We start from the raw sequence: 27,395 nt of genomic DNA, 5'->3' as shown, positions 1-27,395 counted from the left end.
GGGTCAACTGACCATTTCCGTCATGTTGACTTATTTGTAAATCTTACTTTGCTGAACATTATTCCTGTTTACAGTGTATCTCTATCTATAATAATATTCAAGATAATAACCAAAAACAGCAAAATTTCCTTAAAATTACCAATTCAGGGGCAGCAACCCAACAACGGGTTGTCTGATTCATCTGAAAATTTCAGGGCAGATAGATCTTGACCTGATAAACAATATTACCCCTTGTCAGATTTGCTCTAAATGCTTTGGTTTTTGAGTTATAAGCCAAAAACTGCATTTGACCCCTATGTTCTATTTTTAGCAATGGCGACCATGTTTGTTGATAGATCAAAACTTCGGATACAATTTATAAATTAGATACCCTAAGGAACATTCAGTTAAAGTTTGAAAGTATTTGGCCCAGTAGTTTCAGAGGAGAAGATTCTTGAAATAGTTTACGACGACAGACGACGACGACAGACGACGGACGACGATGGACGCCAAGTGATGGCATAAGCTCACTTGTCCCTTCGGGACAGGTGAGCTAAAAATCTGGATGTTCCAACAAAAAACCTATGGTTGATTGATAGTATTTGTATTAAATGCCCCTTTCAGCCCTGTTGGTTTTTTCGTGACTGTCAGTTTTTGTTGGTGGAGGAAACAAAGAGCCAGGAAAGATTCATGAACCATCATCGACAGCAGAAACACTGCTGATTAAGAGTTGAGTGGAGCACTACATGCAGGTTAGAACTCACACCCTGTGTTGACAGATAGTGATACAGAAGTTAAACTATTTAGACCACTTGGCCTTCATATTAAAGGAGAAAAGTGTGTTTATAACATTCAGTAAAGAATAGAAAATAAGTAAACAGAATGAAAAGATTAAATTCTAGAAAACACAGAAGATAATCAGTTTTCACCAATATTAAAAGCAACTTGGTTTTAACCAAACTGAGTCTGAACAAAGAAAAATTGTCATTCTGTTTTACAAATACAACAATTGTTGCTGGAATTGACAATATGTTCCATGTCTATATTTAGAAAACTAATAACTTGAGATTGATTTTCACTTATAAATCCTGAAGTCAGCATCTCTTCCTTGTATCTACAATAACAATATGGTCTTATCTGTATATCCTATAGCTAAAGGTCTTATGTTATCTTATGCTTTAGTTAATACAAACCTATTAATAAAACATTAGATTACATAAGTCATCAGCAATGTGACGTCTATTTACCATCTATATGACTGTTTATGATCTATATAAGTGTTCATGTTTCATACTGTTGTTATATCTTTGGTTATTTCTGATAGCTTCATAGCTAACAAATTAAGCCTTTATTATCTTTTTGACTTATTAATGTCTTTTTTTTTAGAATATTATTTTATATTCACATAACTGTTACAAATTTTCTTTAAAAATGAAAGCTGGTCTCTTTAATCATAAAATGTCTTTTATCAAAAAATAAAAATCTACAAAAATTCATGTCAGTTTAAATAAGGAAAAACATGGAAAGAGACAAATACCAAAGTTTATTTATATTGCATTGTTTCTCTTGACTTCAGTGCTGAGAAGCGTCTGAGATCCACAAACTGCATATGAAACATAAATATAATGAGGTACTTAACAAAGGGAGGTTCCCAATATTTTACTAAACATGCAACAAGAAAGTAGACTACTTCAATGTTAGTCACTTGGGAAAATTTCTGTAATTTTAGCATTTTTCAGGTTTTGGTTTCCACTTGGCAGTATACTACTTAGTAGTAAATAGCTCCATTGTTGGATATAAAATTCAGTATTTCATAAAATGACAAAATCTACTTCATAATGTATGTATGGAGGATCTTTTTCTTTAAATTGTACAGTACAGAGGGAACATTTCACATACTGTGAGTTCTTACATTTTTGTATTCTGAAAAGAATGTATTTCTGTGAATATTTTATTTTGTTGTTTGACCAAATTCTGCATACTAACCTACAGAAAAGTTGTATTTTATTGAACATTTAACTCTATGGTTAAGCCTTGAAATTCATAATAATTATTATCCCATCAATAATGATGAATCCATAGAACATTTCTCATTTCTTCTCAAGGAAAATTATGCAACATTGCAAAAGGCATTCAACTTTGGATTAAGCTGAAAATACCCAGTAACAATACAGCTTCCATATTTCTAATTATGTTTTACAGTAATGTACAATTTATTGTTGAAATAATGCATTATGGGAATGCTAAATTACCTTCGACTATTTTTGCACTATGATCAGCTGACTATACCCACACAAGCTTTACTTTATAAATGATCAATTCATATGCAGAAATCTGATTCCCAAATGCACTTATTAGCCTCAGCAGTCAAGGTGTACTTTTAAGATCTTATCTTAAATGATACAGGCTCAAGATAATAAAGGGACTGGGGTTTAATTGCCAATTACAAATGACAAATGGCTCAATGCACTAGATTGCTTCAGGTAAAGTGATCAAAGAAATGTTTTATGCTAATTATAGATATGTGGCTTGATGAACTCTAGGGATAGTTCAAAACATGCCCATCTAATTTTTTATAAGGTGAGTCTGACCACAACATATGGAAGATCAGACAAAAGCAAGGTGTCCCTGACAATTGATGCACCAAAACTGCATAAAAAAGTTTATCATTATAAAAGACATATTGCAAACTCAGCAATTATTATTGTGATTTTTGAAGAATGAATATCAAGAATGTATCCATGGTACACTGGATGCCCCACTCACACGATCATTTTCAATGTTCAGTCGACCTTGGAATTAGGGTCAAAACTTTAATTTGTAATTAAAATTAGAAAGATCATATCATAAGGAACATGTCTACTAAGTTTCAGGTTGATTGGACTTCAAATTCATCAGGAACTACTTTGACCAAAAACTTTAACCTGAAGTGGGACAGACTGACAGACAAACATACAGACTGAAAAAAAAATGAGTTTGATTTTAATTTTTGAGAATTTAGGAAAAGCTCCATTCATCTACACATGTATATGTATTTGATAACAATTAATCACATTAATAAAAGCCTTGCAATAATTTCTGATTTGACAGTAACTAGATCTAATGAAATAAAGGTGAAAATGACCATATTTTAAAAAATTAAACCACTGTTTTTAACAAAAAGAGACTCTCAAGAACCTAAATAGTGTGAAAATAATTCCCTCCCTCCAAACAATAATGTAAGTTACCAACATTTTACTTGAATTTGAGACAGTTCTCCTATTTTCCATTTCCTATACATGTATTGAGATAGTCTGGGACTAAAATCTCCATGATGCTTTATATTCATGTAAATATTCCATCCATCATACAATTAGTTCAATGGCATGTAATGAAAAGCTATTACAATCCAATTAGATATTCCTAGTGGTTAAATATATTTACATTCAAAATAATAAAGAAAGTAATATAATCAATTTTCCATTAAAACAAAACTGAAGATTTGCTGACACATCATTTTCTATAGAGCTTCATTTCAAGATAAATAAACATGACACAATTTACTTGCATATTATATATATTTTTTTAATTTTGAGCCATATGCTGAGTCCTTGACTGTAAGGAGCTTGATCTTAGTAGCAATGATATAAATATAACGATTATTACAAGTACCACCTGCCCTGGTACCTAGAGTGAAACAAATGATATCTTATGATTTCTCCTTGAAAATCTGCAGGTTAAAACTTATATGAGACTATTGAATATGTTATTCCTTTACATGTTGTTTTCTTTATAAAGTTAAGATTAAAGATCGGAATGTCTGGGTGAGTTATAACTACCTTCCTCAGCTAACTGTATAGGAAAACACTGGAGGTCAGAGTCAAACACTATTAAGAAAAGAGATGGTAGATCAGGAATTCAAAAGAGAAAAAGAGAGTGAAAATGTAACTTGTACATTCATGCTGTTTCTGTAGCCTTTTTATCACAGAAGACACACATAACGAGTTTTAAAATGCACCCTAGAAATTCTGTTTAAAGGGCTTTGGTGTGTCAGGTGACAGAGAACAAGAGGCTGTCACAACGACAGCAAACCGGATTTATTAACATTTATTTGTGTCCTGGCAATATCACAAGAACCATTACTGATGAAAGCTGAAAGTGAAAATCGTCAATATCAAATTTGACCTCCATTTTGTAGTCAGTATCAACATATTAAAATTTGAAAAGCTTAGATTGAATGGTTCATGAGTAAATGCAACAACGTGAATGGAAACGCCATTTTACGATCTTTCAAGAACCATAACTGTTTAACTCCTGAACGGCAAAAGTCAAAATTGTCATTATTGAACTTGACCTCTATTTTGTCATCAGTAACAGCATATAATAATTTTAAAAGCTTTGGTTGAATGGTTCACGAGAAAATGCACGCACATGACTGGAAACACCATTTTTCAATCTTTCAAGAACTATATCTCCTGAACGGTAAAAGTCAAAATCGTCATTTTTGAACTTGACCTCCATTTTGTCATCGGTAAAAACATATTAAAATTTGGGAAGCTTTGGTAAAACAGTTCACGTGTTAATGCATGGACACAACTAGAAACTCCATTTTTCAATCTTTCAAGAACCATAACTCCTGAACGGTAAAAGTCAAAATGGTCCTTATTGAACTTGACCTCCATTTTGTCATCGGTAACAACATATTAAAATTTGGGAAGCTTTGGCAGAACAGTTCATGAGTAAATGCACGGACACAACTGGAAACTTCATTTTTAAATCTTTCAAGAACCATATCTCCTGAACGGTAAAAGTCAAAATCTCCATTATTGAACTTGACCTTCAGTTAGTAGACTAGTCAGTAACAACATATTAAAATTTTAAAAGCTTTGGTTGAACAGTGCATGGACAACATTTGATTGCCGCCAGCCTGCCCGGCCAACCGCCGTACATCCCCAAATGAATTACCGACATTTTTGTCACAAAAATCCAGTTAAAAAGTGTTAAAATATAACCCATGGATTCTGTATAAGTTGATATTGAGAGAAAGAATTGGAAAATATGCAATCTGTTTCAATAATATAGTTAGCCTTGGTGTTTCAGGTGACAGAGAAGAAGTAAGAAAATGTTCCCTGTGCATCCTTCCAGTATCAGTGGGCTAAGTGTCTCAGATGATGCAAAGAAGGATGGTGAATTATACCCTTTGCATTATGTTTCAGGGACTTTGGTGTTTTCAATATATTGGATGACATTCATGTTCTTTGTCTCTTTAGTAAAGACAGTTTGGTTTATATAGTCTCTGAGTTGATTTCTGTAAAATTGATTCACAAACGTTATAGACTCTGGGTGATTTAAATCTTGCTAAATGGGGTAGGACTCCTTGTGTACAATGTACCATGTTGGAAGTAAATAAAGCCAGAAGTGGTATACCGCTGTCCAAAAGTCATAAATCAATCGAATGAAACAAATCCAGTTCACAAATCGAAACTGAGGGAAACAAGTGAACAACAGAAACACTGAACTGCTACAAAAAACAAATGCAAACATATACGGTACATAGAAATAGACTATTTGATAAAAAATTGCCATATTCCTGACTTGGTACAAGACATTTTAAGAAAAGCGGTAAAAGAGCCATAAATATGACTGATGGCAATGAACTTCATATATAAAGGATCAACCATCTCCATCTATAACAAATCTCAGACATAATCTGTAAACTCAAATCTTGCTGTTCAATTGCTTATACTGCTTATACTCTTATACAAATAATTCATCTGCAAATTGTGCATAAAATGAAACAAATCTTAGATAACGATTAAAATCTGTAAGTCAAAAACATTAAATGAAAATTAAGGCAAACAGCTTAACCTTAATCAGATTTACCCAAGCAAATTATGTCAGATACAAATTAAGAATCTTTCTGTATCTATGGCAATAGAAAACCAATACACTAAAATCAGTTTATCAACCAGCTGTAGTGTCTTAATATCTTGCACAGGAATCAGCAATGTATTTAACAGTTTTTTTCGTTAACGAACATTTAATTCCAATTTCTATAGAGATCACAGAGGGGAAATGAAGCTTTCATGAAAAGAAACTTCTGAAGACCAAACTGATAGTTTTCTTTACTGATTTTACCTAAGGGAATTTACTGTAGTAATTATTTCCGTTTTTGCTATAATTCTAAGGTTTTTAATTTATTGCAGAATCATCAGGTTTTTCAACTGTTCCTTTAGGAAAAGGTGGTACTGAATATAAAAAAATATGTATGATTCAAAGTAAATATTTGGGATAAATCTGTAGCTGATTCAGGGGGTCCAGGGGGACTATCAATGCTTTTAACTGGGGACAAATTGATTGGAACCCCCTTTATCCTTGGTTTGAACACCATCACACCCTTTTTATTTTTTAATGGATTGATCAGCCCCTCCAAGTTATCTTCTAATTTCAAGTTACATGGGGTGGAAGTGTCAAAATGTTTTTCTAGATAAGGACACAGCATGCACAATTATCAAATATACTATACAGATGAAGATATGAAAGAAATTTTTCCTATCAACAATCATAACTCATAGTAAGAAATGTATTACTTAGTCTAATTCTGTTATACTATGATCATGCAATACACAATACCCCCAACAGATAACCTAATACACAAAGGTTATAGCTAGGACCCTTGCTGATAATTTACTAATGATAAGAATTATGATTGATGGAGTTAGTCAGAATTATGGATTCATCATAATAGAAGTAGCAGCCATCTGTTCATTACCATAAAGAATACATTCATATTATACTGTAGGCAAACATATCCTGCATCAATAATTTCTTCTCAGAACTGTTCTCAAAGAAAATAGCTTTGTTTCTTCATGTGTTGATGTGTTTCCCATTTTATCTCCTAAGTTACTATCATTAAATAAGGTAGAACCCTGAAACCCTAATAAACTATGGTTGTCCATCTGATAATTATTTTCTTTTTGAAAATTGTTTTGTTATAAATTGCGCCTCTTTGAGCTGTTTAGTTATTCAATGTGTCATTGGCTTACATTTTTTTTTTTAGTGTTCCTGATTAAGGTTAATTCAGAAAATATGTTCCAACTAAAATGTCTCAAATATATCCTGTAACTTGGTTTTTCTGAAATTTGTGGACAACTGATAAATAAGTAGCAAACATTGACAAATACCAAATATCTCCGTTTATTCATATTTGTTAACTTAAAAGATTTTTTTTATAATTGCAATATCATAACATGAATCATTTAGGTTTGTCTTGTTTTGAAAAATATTTTCCTCTCTAGTTTGACCAGTTTCAATTACTGTGTCAATATTTGCTAAATCTGGTTAAACTAATTTTGTTTCTATCAATATCTCTTCAAATCCAATTAAATTGCACTTCTAACATTTTCTGTTTCATTTAGAGGAAACAATTAAACTGAGAGATTAATTCTGACTGGAAACCAATACTAGGCCATTATACATCCTTATCAATCAATGATAATTTCATACTCATAAAAACATTCTTTAGATTCAGATGGTTGTCAACATCCCACACCACTATCATCCCAAAAAACATTAAAAAATTTCTGAATTTTATCGTTTTATCAATCACTTTTTGCCATAAATTGGCACATTTAACTCCAAACAAATGATGAATAAATATTAATTGAAAACTAATATGTGCAATGGAGCGTAAAATTATAGGTTTTAATGAATCAATCAATTGGGTAAATGATATGAGTAAAAATATCTGTATTTACATTAGAGACAGAGAGGGTGACAGATGGTTAAAGTCTATTGATTCTCTTTAGATAGATCTTTATCAATTAGTTAATTGATGTAAAACAAGATCTATTGAGAGAGTAATGATTGTACACTATTCATTAACAGACATTCAGAAACAATTGTGTATTAAGTTTCATAGTATAAACTTTGAGTTAGGGATTTATGTTTACTCTGTTTTAGCTCTACTTATCACAACTATGGGATGTGGTCATCGGGGCATCAGTGTATAATGATGCAAATCAATTTGGACAACAGGAAGTAAAATCTTAACGAACCAATTAAATTTCATACAACATATCCAGTAGATTTTTGTCTGTAAATCAGTTAAAACATGTAGTAAGCATCATGTTGAATTTAATATTCATGTTTGAGAAAATAGATATGCAAAAAATTGGTATTGAATCCTGAAATTTACACTTTTTAAGATGCAATGCTTTTCGTCACAACATACATAAACGCAGATAACTATTTCTATAGGTTTTTATCAACACATGATAAATTGAAAATGTAATCTATTTGAGAAAAAAATATACTAAATTTAAATAATATCATATTATAAATCTGCCTAGTACCTAGTGTAATTTATTAAGGAGTTTTAATTACTTGACAGTTTATAAAGTAGGGGACTGAACTCTACTTAGTAACATGTCAATCATCAAACAGGTGTTACATAACAATCATACCTACATTTACTTATAGAATAATCTAATTGTAAACATCAAGGCACCAAAAATTAAACACTTTCTAAGCCATTAATGAAAAACGATAACCTTGAAAAAATGCATGCTTTGAATTTTTTACCAAATCTATGGAGCAACACATTTACCAAGAACACTTGAACATTTATGTTAGAATAAAACCAGGCAATATAATCTTAAGTATTTAATTTCATTATATATTAAATAGTTGCATAGATACAACTGTGTTCTTCAGGAAAGATGAGTAGATTTAATTTCTAATAACAGATGTTTGACTAGAAGATTCAGAGCAGATATAAAGGCTACAAATTGCTTAGAATTCAAGGCCATTTTTAGGTGAAACATGGTTTTTTTTCTGGGGTTCTTTTTGTGTTGCTAGGTTGCTTTATAAATGAATTATATCCCATACATCCTTTCTTTTATGGAAGAACTAGTCTAGCTGCATAAAATGTCACACGTCATGATACTTGCTTTAGAGGTTGCAGTAGGCTATTTGGTTCTCAGAAAGTTTTCCTCTATTATTATGGATGAAATACATGGACTAGTTATAGTCATAAAGTTCTATCAGAAACATTGAATATGCAACATACAAATAAAGGTGAATATCAATTATATCAACTACTGGTCTTGAGAAACAAATATTTAAGTAAGCAGCCCTGAGTCATGATCTATTAAAGAAAACACACAAAATGTACAAACCAAAATGAGAAAATATCTCTACCTGGAAAGTTAAATCATAGAAAATATAGACCTGAAATACTGTTTTGTAAAGACTTTTTAATCTTACTAGACTAAAACATAAAAGTTTCAAAGGCAACCATGGTAGAAAGGGCAGGGTCATATTGTCATCATGGAAATGGAATGGGCCATCGGTAATGCAACTGCCTACTGAAAATCATTGACTTACAATTAGTGGTTTCATAACCTGACCGAATCACAAACTGTAAGATTTGTTGATGCCAACACTTTAGACTCACATCTGCAATTTTGTTGAGGCGAGAAATGAAAAGTGCTCAAAGGACTATAAAATATTTTAAGACAGAAAATGAAAGAAACTGCATTGGATAACAAAATCATTCAAAAGTTTCATTGGAAGACAAGATTCAACAAGGCATATATGGACAATTCACATTTAGGGTAGTATAGTTCTAAATGAACTGGAAATGATCAAGTTAAAATTGTATGTTATATGGCATATCCTTCAAGAGTGAAATACGTCTACTGCAAAGATGAGAACTAAGAACTAAGTTGTATGAATAATGCTATATCTATGAAGAGCTAATCAAATGATTTCTTTAAAACAAGGACAGATCGGATATGGTAAAAACATGTCTCTTTTTGATGACACAAGCAACCAACCTTAAACTTCTTATTCTGGCATTTTTGTATAGTTGAGTTACTCTTGAGATATAAGAGATATAAGAGTAGAGAAAGTTCACTGTTAACTAGAGGAACTACTTGTTGATCTCTGTAGAATTTGATCAAATTAGACAGCATGGTGTGTAGATACAACCACCTACTAGATTGGTAAAGAACATGATGAGAACATTACCATGTAACAATTAATACGATAAGTAGTAGGTCATCTGGTTACCTGCCAAAAGTTAATTACCAGTGCACAAACAATTACTGTAGGTACTTTGTGGTCACTACAAACTAATGTAACGACTAACATTCAGACAGAGAATATTCACAGCAGAAAAAGATGGCATAGTTCAAATGCCCAATAATAGTGTCAGCACATGGCATGAACTGTACTATTATATTGATGGTACAAATTAGTCACTACAAACTAATATATATAACTACTACCATCCCTGGCAGAAAATATTTAAGAACTGAAAAAGATAGAATTGTTCTTCTGTCCAATGAAGAAAAGCATTATTTTATCGTCATTGACTGTCTTTTTACAAGTTGTATTTGTGAAAATACAAGCAATGGGGGAATATAGCCTTGTTCCTGTATATTAGAAACTGAGATTAATCAAAAGTCAAACTGCTAAGAAAGTATTTGTATTGTGGTAAGCTTGCTTCTTAAAGTGTGGGAGGTCTTTGGTTTAATCCTAGCCATGTCAAACCAAAGACTTGAAAAATTGTATTGCTTTTTATCTCGGAAGCATGCAGTGTTTTGAAGTAAGAGCAAAGGCTGGTTGGTTCAAGAATACTGCGTCTGGTAGGTTGACATGTCTTCCTGTGCCCTGTCCTTTTATGTACTTGGAACTAGTTAAAAATCCATCTCAGTGTGTCCTTATAGTACAAAGCAGGGTTCATGTTCATTTTTAAATTTGTATTCTTCCTGATATGCATGAAATATTTGACACTGGACGTTAATTACTTGTCCATTATTATCAATAATAATGAACTGAAACAGATAGTTCTCAAAAGCTCCATATAAAAATAAGGAGATGTGGTATGATTTTCCATTTAGACAACAATCTACTGAACAAACTTCAACATCATGAACATAGCCATTTTTTAATAGATCATTTTCTTGACCTTTTTGTTTTAAAATCATGCATTCAGATTCAAGTGGAGTAAATATACTTCTGGACTCTTCAGAATCATAACTTTGAGAATGAATATAAAACCAATTAATAATTCAAAATTCTGCTGATCCTTGCATAATTTGATGTAAATACTTTGACTCAGCTAATCTCAGAGATATCTAGAAAGGATTTATAAATAACCCATTTCTAAGGCGACATGCAATAAACCATATGAAATCTGAATGTCGTTTTGTTACTGTCCTCTATGAACATATTGATGGAGCTATGGATTGAATGCAAATGAGACACATACAATATATTAATGGAAAATGTCATGCTAAAAAGCTTCAAAATTCAATTCATGAATTTGTACAACCATGTCATTAGCATGTTCTTATCTGTATTTGTTTGGAACCAAAGATTAATAAATATGTGGACTTGGAGAAGCTAAAATCAACAACTAATTCATTCTGAGCATCAGACCTGAAATAAATTCCTACCTGACATGTTTACTAAAATCCAACAGCCTACAATACAATCTGATATCGCTAGATTTCATGTGAAGTGATCTATTTGTGAGTTTTTCAAGTGATGCAGTTTAAAGGAATTGATTTTTCAAAAGATTGCAATGAAAGCTAATTTATCTTTCTATTAATTACCAGGGTTCTCCTTCAGACCTACAAAGCATAAAGAAAACTTGAAAATGTCAGAATGGTTGGGTATCCTGCAGAGAACATGTACTCATCCTAAAGTCCAGATTACAATCATGGAGGGGGGTTTATCTAATCACCAAAGACATGGTAGATCTATTCTACAACTCTGCATCAAATATTTGAATATCTGTGTTACATGTATGTTTTTTTCATGCTTTATATTCAACTTACCTCATAAGAACTGTAGTGTGGTGATATATACCTCACATCATGGTCTGTAAGATAAGAAAATTCCAAACATCAAAAGAAAAAAAATGTACTGATATTCCCACAGGTATGGTACAAATATTCTCACTTTAAATACTGCTGCATCAATATTCCTAACAAAGTTCTCCAATTATAAACTGGTCAGAAAAAAAGATCAATGCTAAGAGAAGACATTCCATCAATATATTTATGACCTACACACTTGATGGTTGTATAGCCTGTTTCCAAAGTAACTGATGCTGTTGTTATAGTCTGTTTCTTAAATGCTGCTAGCTGAAGAGCTGAACAATTACCAATGACCATTATCAGGACTAGGAGGTTCATTCATTAATGTTCCATTAATATCAATATTAATTTTTATCAGATGCCAAATATAAATGCATTGTTATGTTTACCTAGTTAACAAAATTCCTGTTACTAATGTTTTCTTTGAAGAAAATAAATCACCAAAAAAATGAAACATTAGAGAGTTAATAATTATCATTTGAAAAATATATAGAATCTACACTATAACAATGCAAGAACAATTTATCATTATGTTCCCAAACATGTGGCATATCTTAACATAAGTTTATGTGGTTTTTTTTTTACCTTTAATTATACTTGTCACTTTTATTTACCTTAATTTATGTAATATTTTATGCACTAATAAATAAAAAAAAAATATATAAAAAAAATCATTCATAAAATTTGTACAAATGTTAATGGTTTGATCAACATCAATAGCAGAAGCCCATTAAAATACAACCTCAAGACAATGTTTTAAACAATACTTTTGTCTAAAATCTTTCTAATAACAGTAAAAGATAATAATTAACATAATACACAATTTTGTTGCTTTTTTCCTTTTATATTTTTTTTTAGAAAAATTATAATACATCAAAAATCATTTGTTTCAATCAAGACCCACATGGTCAAAATAAATTTAATGTTGACATACTTTTTTGTTCTCATTTTGTACAATCCATTGATAAATTGATCATTTAATTTTAGGTGATGCCATTTATCACCTTTACAGAGTCTATTTCGCACTAATCCCTTAGAAAGGGGTCCCACTGTTTGATATCTAATCCCATTAAATATAACTCAACCATAAAATAACTACATTACAGTTTCACATTCAATTTATGTAATACAAGAACACTATACACTATAATACTGTGAATATTTAATTAACCAAGAAAGTGATATAATAGAGGAATAAATTGGAATTTGATGTAGACTGCCCCCTTTAATGCTTACTTTATACCTAAATCTTTATGATTTATCATTAAATATTTTATACTGGGCATAATAATACATCAAATTCTATAAAAACTGCAATTAAGATGAAAGGAAAAATGAAATACCTAAATATAATTAGTTTTTATAACCAATACATCATGTTTAAATAGATCGATGGTGCAGGTATGCATTCTAAAGAGTTTTTCTCACAGTATAAATAGACCACTAGATTGCACTAAAAATACAACCCAAATATATTAGAATAATTGCCACTTTATATCAGACATCAGATAATGAATTAATGCATACCTGTTCAACAATGAAGATGTGTACAAACTTTATAATTTAGTGGAAAGGCAGGAAGTCCCACCTACACTTTATCCCCCTCTATTTTGTTTAGGATATACTGCATGAACCAAATTTTTTACTAATCAGTGTTTGATTTTTTATATTTAAGAAATGACTGTATACTTTCTATATATATAAAGAAGAATTAACCTTAAAATGTGGTGCGTACTGAATAATCTGTGTAGCAGGTTATTTAAAAGTGTGCACCACAAATTTTAGGTTATTGCAAAAAGACATAAAAAATATTATAGCAATCCCATATGTTAATTTTAATTTTTAATTCAATTTTTAAGGAATAAATTACGAAAAAACTTTGGTCAATTTGATAAAATTATGCCTATGAGCTGATAAACAAAAAAAATGTCAGCCAATCAAAAAACATATTACATCCCAAATTAAATTATTCTGATATAAATTTAATTTAACTCACCTCGTTCTGGGGGGAAGAAAACTGATGGTGGAGGTGGCGGGAAACCATCGTCTGATGAAAACACATGTTGGTTACGACTTATAACGTCTGGTACTTGTGGCATTCCCACCTTCTTACCAGGAGAATAACTTGACATCATAGCTGAAATAATGTCCCAAAATACTATTTACTCAATAATCTGTGCACAAAAAAACCTGCCTTCAAAATATAAACACTTCATTGAAAGCTATGCATTGCATAAGTATCTAATGCATCAAATATGCGGTGGCAAATTTATTTGGATATAAAATAAATATGTTTCAATGTAGGATCTTGTACGTCTAACCTGATACAATCTTTGTTTAAATTATGTTTATATTAAAATGAGAAAGTTATGTGTTATTTATTTACTTTGCTATCAGCTGTTATAGCCTTGACTTGGGTGTTTTATAGAGGCTGTAGTTAAATATGATTTTCCTTAAATAAACTGTTTACTTTTAATATCATATAATTTTTGCTGAATACAAATACATATACCTAACAAAGTGGTAGCAGACAAGAGAAAGAAGACAAGCACATGTTTAGCAAATGTGAAGTTTATAACCAAATTTCAACTTAGTAGTACATGTATACATATATAACGTTGGTGAACATTAAGTCAGGGATAGATGAATGGACAGAAAGAAGACTATAGGTAAACCAGTATACATCCCTTATTTATATTGGAGGTACAAAAAATATATGAAGGGACAGCAAGTGATTGTAACCTTGACCTAAGAGTAATTAAGTGACTGTAACCTTGACCTTTGAGTTATTAAGTGAATGTAGCCTTGACCTGAGAGTTATTGACCTCAAAATCAATTGGGATTTTCATCTCATTATATGTGAACTAATACCCAAGAATGGTTTAAATCCCACATAGAGTATAGGATTCAGCAGCCCTTTGAATGAAATTAATGCCATAGAGGTAAAAAACATTTTCCCCCAACTTCTTGAGAATATTGGGTCAAATAAGCACTCCACTTTCAGATTAGAGGTAACCTAACACCAAGTGATCCAGATTGTAGAAAATCTAGCTGTTAAACTTACCACTTTTGTCAATAAGCACGACATGATCGGGAGGAAAGTATCCAGCTTTAGCTGTCCGTCCGTCTGTTATAACACATCCTTTCCACAATCCTTCACTCTGTTCTAAAACCTAAAATAAAGAAAAACTAGTATCTCAATTGTTTGTAAAACAATTGAAAGGTCTTTCCTGTAAAAGTGATGTTTTCGTAATGTTCTTAGTACTACCTTTCGTTTGATATACGACAAGCATACCTTCTCAAACTTTTCACTTTTAACTTTTAATGACCTCATCCGCCTACATTTTTGAGATTGGAAGTATGATATATGTAACATAGAGTAGATGAGCTTTCATTTGATATGCGACAACGGCATGTTCTAGAAAGTTTGATTTTTGCACTTAATAACCCTGTTCAACTTTTTTTTGGGGGTCGGAAATTTGATATTTCAAATGTACACATCATGACCTTTCATTTGATATACAACAACCATACATTAAAAGAAAAAATAATTTTTGCACTCAATAACCCCATCCAACCCATTTTCGGGAAACGTCAATTTGAAATTTGAAATGTACGCTTTATGTTCTTTCGTTTGATATGCGACAACCTTACCATCTGAGAAATTTGAATTTTTGCACTAAATGACCCCAGCCTTCCACCTGGGATGAAAAAGAGGTTTAAAATTTTCATTTTTAAGTAGAGTTTATTAAGACCTTCAATTTGATATATCAGTTGACCCCATTTGACAAAGTGCAAAAAATGATGCAATATCGACGATATAAATAGAAGTTATGAAACTTACAAAGTCAATGCAAAACATGAAAATTTCAAATTGATTTTTTTGGTGTTTTTTTAAATGGAATGTTTTTGGTATTTGGTTAAGCATATAATTAGGTTAACCTCTTAAATTTCGTAAACATTTTAAGTGTTAAACTGTTGTTGATTCAGAAATATATGCCACTGCACGTAAAATTTCGAACTGCATTATTTCTAAAGCGACAATAGATATCTCCAATCTGTTAAAAGGTAAATGATCTACAGTTAAAGGACACCATTATAGAAAAAGAATTGGGATGATTTCAAAGTTCACCAGGGTCAAAATTAATCATCAAATATATGATGAAATACCAAACTTGAGAACCGGAAGTCGTGGAGACATGGGACTACCACCATTCAACTCAGCACCACTTGACCTTTCAAATATCACAAGGTCAAGGTCATAGTATACTGTGAAGGTCAGGGTAAAATTTCATCATGACCTGACATTGACCTCAAATTGAAGGTCTTGAATTACTGATCATTTTTGCAGTTTATAGTAGGTTGATATCTGTTACCTTCAAAAAGATATACACAAAATACTAGATTTTTAAGAATCATCCCGTTGTAACTTTTGAACAGACAGTCGGACATTTTTGGACTGATCATATAAAATGTAGAGCTTGTCGAGAGGAACAATTTATACGCTGTATGTATGCAGCAAAGTCTTATCGTTTTCCTAATATGTAAGCTTGAAATTGCAGCGTAATTTTTTTTTGCACTCAGTGACCTTTGACCTTGGGTGCATAGTAAAGGTCACATGAATTACAGATTATTGGTGAAGGTCCCAAGTCTCTACGACTTCTGGTTCTCGAAATACAATTTTTCTAAAATTATGTACAATTTTTCAAGGGGAATAACTCCTTATAAGGATTAATAACAAAATGATTGTACATGTTCATTAACATTGCCATCTGTTCTTGTACATGTTGCTGTTTTCAAATCAATTCTAGCTTGAATACTTTTTGAGAAAAATGTAAAAGAAAGAAATGGATTCAAAGGGACATAACTTTCATAACGGATGATGAAATCCTTAGCAGCCTCATATGGTAACACATCATGATAAGATCTAGCTATTGTCCAAATAAGGTCATGATATCTTTTAAAACATTTAAGGGGGGCCATGTTGAAAAAAATCAATAAAAGGGAGATAACTTCTAAAGGGGATGATGAAATCCTACAAAAGTTCATCTTGTAAAAGTTCATTATGAGGTCTATCGATGGTCCATATTTGGTCTTGATAACTTCAACAGAAAGGGGAGGAGGCCTTGTCAAACAAATGTTGGAAGAAAAAAAAGAAAAACTAGTATCTCAATTGTTTGTAAAACAATTGAAAGGTCTTTCCTGTAAAAGTGATGTTTTCGTATTGTAATTTGTACGACCTTTCGTTTGATATAAGACAGCATACCTTCTGAAACTTTTCGCTTTTTACACTTAATGACCTCATCCGCCTACATTTTTGAGATCGGAATTATGATACATGGAACAGAGTAGATGAGCTTTCTTTTGATATGCGACAACACCATGTTCTAAAAAGTTTGATTTTTGCACTTAATAACCCTATCCAACTAATTTTTGGAGGTCGGGAATTTGATATATCAAATGTACACATCATGACCTTTCATTTGATATACAACAACCCTACCTTAAAAGAAAATTTATTTTTTGCACTCAATGACCCCATCCAACCAATTTTTTGGAGACGTCAATTTGAAATTTGAAATGTACGCTTTATGTTCTTTCATTTGATATGCAACAACCTTACCATCTGAGAAATTTGAATGTTTGCACTAAATGACCCCACCCGTCCCCCTGGGATGAAAAGGAGGTTTAAAATTTTCATTTTTAAGTAGAGTTTATTGAGACCTTCAATTTGATATATCAGATGACCCCATTTGACAAAGTGCAAATAATGATGCAATATCAACTATATAAATAGAAGTTATGAAACTTACAAAGTCAATGCAAAACTTGAAAATTTCAAATTGATTTTTTGGTGTTTTTTTCCATGGAATGTTTTTGGTATTTGGTCAAACATATAACTATGTCAACCTCTTCAATTTCTAAGACATTTTAAGTGGTAAACTCTTGATGATTCAGAAATACATGCCTCCGCTCGCAAAACTTCAAACTGCATTATCTCTAAAAGGACTATAGATATTTCAAATATGTTAAATGATAAACGATATACAGTTGAACAACAACATTATAGAAAAAGAATTGGGACAATTTCAAAGTTCATAAAGGTCACAATTTATCATCAAATATATGATGCAATACTAAACTTAAGAACCGGAAGTCGTAGAAACATGGGACTAGCACCATTCAACTCAGGACCACTTAACCTTTCAACTATCACAAGGTCAAGGTCATAGTATACTGTGAAGGTCAAGGTGAAATTTCATCATGACCTGACATTGACCTCAAATTGAAGGTCTCGAACTACTGATCATCTTTGCAGTTTATAGTAGGTTGATATCTGTTACCTTTAAAAAGATATTCACACAATACTATACTTTTAAGAATCATCCCGTTGTAACTTTTGAACAGACGGTCGGACATTTTTGGGCTTATTGTATAAAATGTAGAGCTTGTCGAGAAGAACATTTCATACGCTGTATGTATGCAGCAAAGTCTTATCGTTTTCCTAATATGTAAGCTTGAAATTGCAGCGTAATTTTTGTTTGCACTCGGTGACCTTTGACCTTGGGTGCATATTAAAGGTCATATGAATTTAAGATTATTGGTGAAGGTTACAAGTCTCTATGACTTCCGGTTCTCGAATATAAATTTTTGAAAATATATTTTTAATTTCTAAAGGGAAATAACTCCTTATAAGGGTTAATAACAAATAAATTGTTTATGTTTATAAACATTGCCATCTGTTCTAATACATGCTGTCATTTTCAATTAAATTCTATCTCTAATACTTTTTGAAAAAAATGCAAATAAAAGAAATTGATTCAAGGGGATATAACTCTCAAAGTAGATGATGAAATCCTATGCAGCCTCATATGGTAATACATTATGATGAGATCTACCTTTTGTCCAAATAAAGTCGTGATATCTTTTAACACATTTTGGGGGGACCATGTTGAAAAAAATCAACAAAAGGGAGATAACTTCTTAAGGGGAAGGTGAAATCCTACAAAAGTTCATCTGGTAAAAGTTCATGTTGAGGTCTATTGATGGTTTAATTTTGGTATTGATAACTCCAATAGAAGCGGTAGGAGGGCGAGCCAAACAAATGCTGGAAGAAAAAAAAGAAAAAAAAACATTAGAAAAACAATAAGGTCTTTCCTCACGGAGAGGAAAGACCTTAAAAAGAAAAAGAAAAAAAAACATTAGAAAAACAATAAGGTCTTTCCTCACCTAGGGGAAAGACCTTAAAAATATCACCTTTTGATCAATATAGTAAATATATTTGTTTACATCCTAATACTATCCAATACTTAAGTTACACCTAATAAATTTCCTTATAAAATCAACAAACGTACAGAAACAAAATGATAGTTTGTCAATCTATGTCCAGGAAAAACTATGAATTCCCATCATTTGAAGGCACAGACTGTTGCATAAATAAACTAGGAAATGCACTGTTTGGTATCGTGCCAACAGAGAGGACATTTAAAAGTTATCTCTTAATAAAGTGTTTACTGTAAACATTCAGTTATGTAACCATTTACAGGTACACTTCAACTTTTCTTCAAACATTCCAGACAAATTCAATTTATATGCTGGTGTTTTGGACACTAAATAATAATTCTAAATACAGAAGTGAAGGCTGTGTTTGATAATTTTTCTTTAAAAAGAAATTATTTTGATTCTATCGATTAATTTTTAATTGAAGTGTTATAAAGTGCTACTTTAGATAATTCTAAATGATAGTTCCAAATAAAGGGTGAAGACTTGATTAATTTATTTTATTTCAGAGTTTTGTGTTGTGAAAATAATAAATCTTTCAATTTTTTCTTCAATTTTTCCTTATGTACTGTGAATTATCAGTTAACTTTTTTATTTACAATTTTTGAGGGGGTAGGGTGGGGGCATACGTAAGGTATTTTAATACCTTTGTAAAATTCAAAATATTAAATTATATGATTTTGTTTGGTTGTTGACTCTAACAGATTATTTTTGAAGTTTATTATTAAAATATCAACATTGTTTTCATATCCTAAGACCCCTTTTTCAGACAACAAAAATATAAAAATAGAGTTTTTATCAATAAGAAATAGATATTATATTGTAGACTTTAACAGCATGAGAAGATTAGAGACCAGCTGACCAATGTTTACATACACAAACAACAGGTTCTTGTTTACACATACTATAGATACACATGCCACTCTGTGGGTGTCAAGTACATCTTAATGGTTCTCTGTAATGTCCATTCACAAATCTACCTCTGTCATAAAATTTAGTCCAAAACAATTCTCATGTCCATTCACAAATCCAAATAAAGCTTAGTCCAAAACAATTCTAACTGTGGCAAGTTTGGTTAGGGTAGGTGTGATAACTAACTTTATGTGGACAATATTCCATGAGAAGTAATTGTGGCCCTGTATTCTATCTCATGATGTTATGTATAATTTCAAATGTATATATATACTCATATACATCTGAACATCAGAAACAAACAGTGATTAGATATGACAAGAAAATATGATTCAAAAAAATATTCTGTTATTTGAATATAGACAATTTTTTTTAACCGAAAGCAATGCAAAAGCCAGTTATTTTTGAAAAGACTAAAAAATGTTCAAATTATTTTTAAATTAATCCAATCTCATTAAGAAGCATTGCACTGAAAGCTGAAGGTTTATAAAGATTCTAAATGTTGAACCTTTATAGACTAAGTGCACTTTCTCCTATGCATAAAACTCTGAATCAACAATCTGAAGAAAAAAAATGTAAAGTAAGGCTATCCCAATTTGATTTTTTGTTTCCCACAAAGATTTGTTTTTCTCATTATAATGTGTACCCTGAAATAAGATACATCTCCATGGTGGTACTGTTTATCCTTGTCTAGACTGTTTATTTACCATTGTATAGTGTTATATTCCACATTTACCATTGTATAGTGTTATATTCCACATTTACCATTGTATAGTGTTATATTCCACACTTAATTAATCCTGCATATGATACTTATTGTAATTACATAGATTTCCCATGGTAACCATTAATTAATTAATTCTGTGGTCAGAAAAGTTCTCAATTACTTGAAGATATAAAGGACAAAATGTTGTCCGAAAATGATGAAATTGGAACTGTCTTTCAAAGCTATAACTTAGTTTTAAAATGTCTTGGAATTAAACTAAAAAAGATGAGCACTGTATATGTTTTAACACAAAAAAAAAGAAGACAAAAATGAAAATCTTTTAATTATTTTTCTAATCATTTGTATTTTACAAGAAGTATTTAAGAAATATACTACAATTGTTTTGGTTTTTTTTAACCTCACATATATTTTTTAGTTCAAAAATTAAATTCAACAGACTTTTTTGGTTCTTTCCCATAGTCAGTAGTATAATATCTATTCACCATAATGATTTTATAATGGAGAAAACTTGTAAAATTACTTGTGGACACTCCAAGAATTATTGTTCGGATCAATTAATCCTATTTTTTAGATGACACCCCAGTTAACGTACAAACAAGTAACACATTTTAGTAATATTTGGTCCAAAGGCAGATCCTTATTCAAATTTGTTCCTTTCCTCAGTTACTTCTTTAAATTTCATTTTAAAGGAATTTGCAGTCAAGATACTGATTACATGTTAAAAGACACATAAATTTGAAAAATGTGAGAAGAATGGCATATTTACACTGAACTTTTTATGTAAATAAGGAAACTGAAGGTGCGAAAATATTAAAACCTGATCACACTTGGTGGTCTCCTAAAAATTTGTCACAATTGTTCCATTAATTCAAAATAGAAAGGAATACTGAACACTATATACTCAACTTGGAGTACAGTGGAATTTAGTGCATTTAAAAAACCTTACAAGGTTTGTTTGAGTACTATCAATAGTTAAAGAAAATTTGTCATGGCTTTGGAATTTTATGTCAAGTAGGAAAACGACTTTGGAAAAAACCTTATTGCATTACCTAATCTTTAATCAATAATATTAAAATACTGTGAAGGGCAACAGACATCAAAAGTAATAGCAACACTGAAAATCTTTTGGTACAACGACAATATTTACTTTTAGAATTACTGATTCACTAAAACCAGGAGTTGTTCTTTCATGTTTAAAGTACACAAAAAAGAGCATTTGAAACAATGATGAGTTCAACTTAGACACCTATGGATTCAATATTTTATAACCATCATAGTTCATGTTAAGAAAAAGTTGGATTTTAAAACTCCATTTTTGTGGAGATTATTTTCTGTATTCACTTCAAGTTGTACTGAAAGGATAAAAGTGCCATATCAGGAAGAATTGTGTGGCTAAGTCTTAGAATCATTTTTAAGGTTTATTTTACATGAAGTAATATTCTGTTTAAATTTCTTCCATCCCCACCTCACCTCAACCCATCCAACAGTCTAAATCTTATAGATGTTCATTTGAAACATACTGTGTTGCTCTTTTAAGAAGCCTTTGGAATAATCATAAATTTGTAGTTTGCCTCTTCATAGGAATTCTAGAAACAATTAGAACTAGATATCATTGAGATGGAAGCCATCTCTGTGGGCCCCGCTGTCAATAACGTTGGGTAAATAAATATAGTGTGAATCAAAATTGTAAGCGATGGACAGACCAACAGACAGACAGACCTTTGACCTAGGAAGTTGTACATACATCATGACACACCCTCTGGTGTTGGTTAAAATGGATGTCAAGTATAATATTTGAAATCATAACTGTTCCCAAGATATAGAGCAGACACAATCTTCAACTCAGGACACAGGGTTGTAAACTAAAACCAAAGTTTTTTTTACCTTGACCTTTGACCTAGGAAGTTGTACATACATCATGAAATGCCCTCTGATGGTGGTTAAAATGGATGTCAAGTATAAACTTTGAAATCATAAAGATTATCCAGATATAGAGCGGACACGATCACACCACAGGACACAGGGTTGTCAACTGAAACCAAAGTTCTTTTTACCTTGACCTTTGACCTAGAAAGTTGTACATACGTCATGCCACGCCCTCTGGTGGTGGTTAATAAGCATGTAAAGTATAAAGTATGAAATCATAATGGTTTTCTAGATATGGAGCGGACACAAAGTAAAAGTGTTACGGACGGACGGACAGACAGAAGGACAGACTGATCACTATAGGGCGACCCGACTAAAGTTGGGGCCCTAATTACAATTCCAGTCACACAGCAGCTGAACCTAAAACCAAACTTTGTCATGTAAAACACTGAAGTGCTTCTTTGAAGGAGGGATTTCCTAATACAGATACAGAATAACTCAATGTGATGCCTCAAACAAATTCTATAAGACACAATACAAAAACACACTGATTATGAAATAAGTATTCAAAAATTGTCGTCACTATTCTATTCAAATCTGAATGAAAGATGAAATTTACCTGCATAAATTAATCTAAACAATAAAACAGTGCCATGTAAACTTTGCAAAACCAAATTATAAAAACACATACTTCTTAATAGTCCTAAACATACAACCAAGATGCTCTAAACATGAAACACAGGTCCATCTTTAAACTAGGTCTAGGTCCTTCATTTAACAGTTATCTAGTTTGACCTTGACTTGACATGACGTTTACAATACATAAAGTTATCATACATAGAACACTGACCTTAAAAAGTGATAACACTTGACCATAAACAAATAAATCTCAGCCAGACTTACTGGACATACAAAACTTCTGTGATTTCATCATCAGGGAACCAGTCAAAAGTTGTATTACTCATAGTAAAAGTGTAGTAATGTTCATGACATAATGTTAACATGTATCTTTATATCATTTGTAATAAGTGACATGTCACTAAAATAGACTTAAACTAAGCAATCATTTTTATCTGAACAACATCAGATTATATCATAAGTATACAAATGAGATGTAGGATGCTTGCCAAATTGAGACAACTATCCACTGCAGAGTAAGTGATGTCGAAATTTAAAACAACTATAGGTCACAGAACAGTCTTCAGCTTGGGCAAAACCCATACCGCAAAATAAGCTTTAAAAGGATACGAAATGGCAAATATAAAATAATTCAAACACAAACCAGATGCTCCGCAGGGCGTAGCTTTATACGACCGCAGAGGTTGAACCCTGAACAGTTGGGGCAAGTATGGACACAACATTCAAGCTGGATTCCGCTGTAAATTTGGATTGTGATTAAATAGTTGACACAGCATAGGTTTCTGACACAGAATGAATGTATTCAAATGAACTTAAAATTTTTGTTTTCTCTTAGAGCAATTCACTATGCTGTTGAATATTAATCCTCTCAAAAAAATGTTTGAAGAAATTTTCTTTTTATTTATGAAATTTCAAATGAGAAAAATTTAACCCAATTTTTTATTCACATCCCCCTTTCCCTTATTCCAAAACTAATTTCAATTAAAATATTCTAATGGAGTTTGCAACAATTACTACTCATTTAAATACATGATGTAAAAAAACTGCTTGTTAGGCCTAAAATAAAATTTCATTTGTTTGGCATTGCCGCCCGACCCACTGAAAATCTTGCCGCCCAAATAATTTTATTGGTGTTTCAAAATTCGTATTTTTTTTATTTAAAAAATCGGAAAATTCCAGGAATTTAGATCATATCCGCGGAGTTTGTTTCCAGACTTTACTTTTTTCAAATCATGATCTTTAAAGTGTTTGATGTACAGTGTATTCAGAGCAAGCGCTTGAATGACATAGATTAGAAAAAAGTCTGCCAAAAATGTCAAAAAGACAGGCAGTGGATAGCATCCCCTAATGCTCCATTAATTATGGAGAGGGTGTTTTATTAAAACATAATATTTTCAGCTAATCTTTACATGCAACATGGATTGATGTTCTGAAAGGCCTTTTAGAGAACATAAATGTCGTCTTTGGTAAAGCAGACAGTGACACTATTGTTGCTGTCTGCTTTGCATCCTCACTTCATGGGATAGAAGCTTTTCACCAAGACATGACAGAATAAACATCTGTAGCTTTAACCTTTGAAAGATCTCTTGAATATGTGAAATCTATCATTTTTCTTGAACCAGATAACAAAGCATGTTGCCATGTAAATTCCAAAACAATGCATTCTTTGACCTATAAATTATTTACTTTTACAAATTGTGACTTGGATGGAGAGTTGTCTCGTTGGCACTCATATACCACTCTTCTTATATCTATTCAAAATGATACCTTGGCTTGATGGTTGAAAGGTGTACCTGCATGCACAGTCGCCTGAAGATTTCATAATTATAGTTAACAAAATAGGGTAAATAAAATATTTTTACTTTATTAGTATTAATTATTATGTAGAATACGTAGTTCTAAAAATATTTTATTTCCCCCATTTTTTCGCTATAACTATAATTAATACTACTAAAAATTGCTCTAATTATGAAATCTTCAGGTGACTCACTCAGTGCTGCATGAAAGCACCAAAGCTTAAAGACCAATTCATGTATGGTCCCAGATTTACAGGTTTATAGAAATTTTGTACATGTAGAGGTTAGCCTGGTACAAAACATACATATTTTTAAAGACTAACCTCTTGTGTGTATCACAAACTTAAAACAGAAAAGATATCTGAAAGCAACATATCTATAAATATTGTCTGGCATTCATGTCTGTTCTTGTGCCAACCTTCTTAATTTGTAATATTTTGCTACCCTCAAAAGCTGATCAGGGGCTGCAGTGGCTTTGATTGTTTTCTAGTTTGACAAAATTTACATGTATCAATGCTAGTCTATCACCTCTAGGTATAAGTTTGCAACCACAAAATTAAGGTTATATTGTCAAAGACATTTATGATATTAAGGTTCCTCTGTGCACTACACTTTCATCCACTAATAAACTGATTGTCATGAACTTGCCAATATGGTGTAGAAAGTTAATTTCAAATCCCATCAAACAAGCAAACAATGAATCAAAGCTTAAATCATCTATTTTTACAGGGAGCTGTAGTGGTCAAACTGATTAAGATATGACAAGTTTACCAAACTGAAGGCAACTTCAAGATGTGACATTGAGACTCTGTTCAATAGAAAGTCCCACAATTAAGATTCAATTTTCAGGTCTAACATGTTATATGGTTAATGTCAGTTCACTACCACAGATCTGTTTCTGCTGGGTACTTTGGTTTACTCCTCCCAAAACACTGAACGTCTGACATGAAATTACCCATATGTTGTAGAATGTGACATTATCCCCTATCAAAGAAACCATCAGTTTGGGCACACAACTGCAAAATGCTGCACTGCTTTTGGCTGTGATCTAGAGTCAAAATGATTATGGTTGCAATATATATATAGTTTTTGAATGAAATAAAAAAAATAAAATCCCTACCTACCTACCCAACTGCTGATGGTGTGAGTCGGCAATGCCAAACAAACAATTTTTTAAGGGTGGCCTTATCACTGAATGGTAAAGATTATTTAAATTTATCAGTTGGTAGTAAAAAGAGAATATACATTGTATATTGTATATAACAAAGATTTAAGTTGATTCTGGACAAAGAAAGATAACTCCAATTAAAAAAAATTCTTGCAGATATTTCTTGCTTACTATACTGGACAAAGAAAGATAACTCTTAATTAAAAAAAAATTGCTATTTCACAATATTGTGAAATTAGATATTTCTTGCCATTGCACAATACTGTGCAATTGAAAAGACTTGCTATTGCACAATACTTAATATAATAATTTTAGATCCTGATTTGGACCAACTTGAAAACTGGGCCCATAATAAAAAATCTAAGTACATGTTTATATTCAGCATATCAAAGAGGCCCAAGAATTTAATTTTTGTTAAAATCAAACTTAGTTTAATTTTGGACCCTTTGCACTTTAATTTAGACCAATTTTAAAACTGGACCAAAAATTAAGAATCTACATACACAGTTAGATTTGGCATATCAAAGAACCCCAATTATTCAATTTTTGATGAAATCAAACAATGTTTGATTATTGGCCCAGTTTTCAATTGGACCCCGATTTGGGCCAACTTGAAAACTGGGCCAATAATCAAAAATCTAAGTACATTTTAAGATTCAGCATATCAAAGAACCCCAAGGTTTAAATTTTTGTTAAAATCAAACTAAGTTTAATTTTGGACCCTTTGGACCTTAATGTAGACCAATTTGAAAACGGGACCAAAAATTAAGAATCTACATACACAGTTAGATTCGGCATATTAAAGAACCCCAATTATTCAATTTTGATGAAATCAAACAAAGTTTAATTTTGGACCCTTTGGGCCCCTTTTTCCTTAACTATTGGGACCAAAACTTCCAAAATCAATACCAGCCTTCCTTTTATAGTCATAAACCTTGTGTTTAAATTTCATAGATTTCTATATACTTATACTAACGCTATGGTGCGAAAACCAAGAAAAATGCTTATTTGGGTCCCTTTTTGGCCCCTAATTCCTAAACTGTTGGGACCGAAACTCCTAAAATCAATACCAACCTTCCTTTTGTGGTCATAAACATTGTGTTTAAATTTCATTGATTTCTATTTACTTTAACTAAAGTTATTGTGCAAAAACCAAG

The 27,395-nt window shown here is 31.6% G+C and overlaps 1 protein-coding gene across 1 annotated transcript in view; it reads right to left on the bottom strand.

The window, feature by feature from the left end:
* The window catches only part of LOC134726624 (caskin-2-like), an 88,982-nt gene that overhangs the window by 27,314 nt on the left and 34,273 nt on the right, over positions 1-27,395 (bottom strand). Inside the window, exons 10-12 of the mRNA XM_063591036.1 lie at positions 14,914-15,022; positions 13,846-13,986; positions 11,808-11,851 (exon numbers count right to left, since the gene is read on the bottom strand). Coding sequence (XP_063447106.1) covers positions 11,808-11,851; positions 13,846-13,986; positions 14,914-15,022 — 294 coding nt within the window. The remainder of the gene's footprint in view (positions 1-11,807; positions 11,852-13,845; positions 13,987-14,913; positions 15,023-27,395) is intronic.

The sequence above is a fragment of the Mytilus trossulus genome, chromosome 7, assembly GCF_036588685.1.
Source record: "Mytilus trossulus isolate FHL-02 chromosome 7, PNRI_Mtr1.1.1.hap1, whole genome shotgun sequence".
Taxonomy (NCBI): domain Eukaryota; kingdom Metazoa; phylum Mollusca; class Bivalvia; order Mytilida; family Mytilidae; genus Mytilus; species Mytilus trossulus.
Note: the sequence above shows the minus strand (reverse complement) of the source record. Positions and strands in the feature narration are given on the sequence as shown.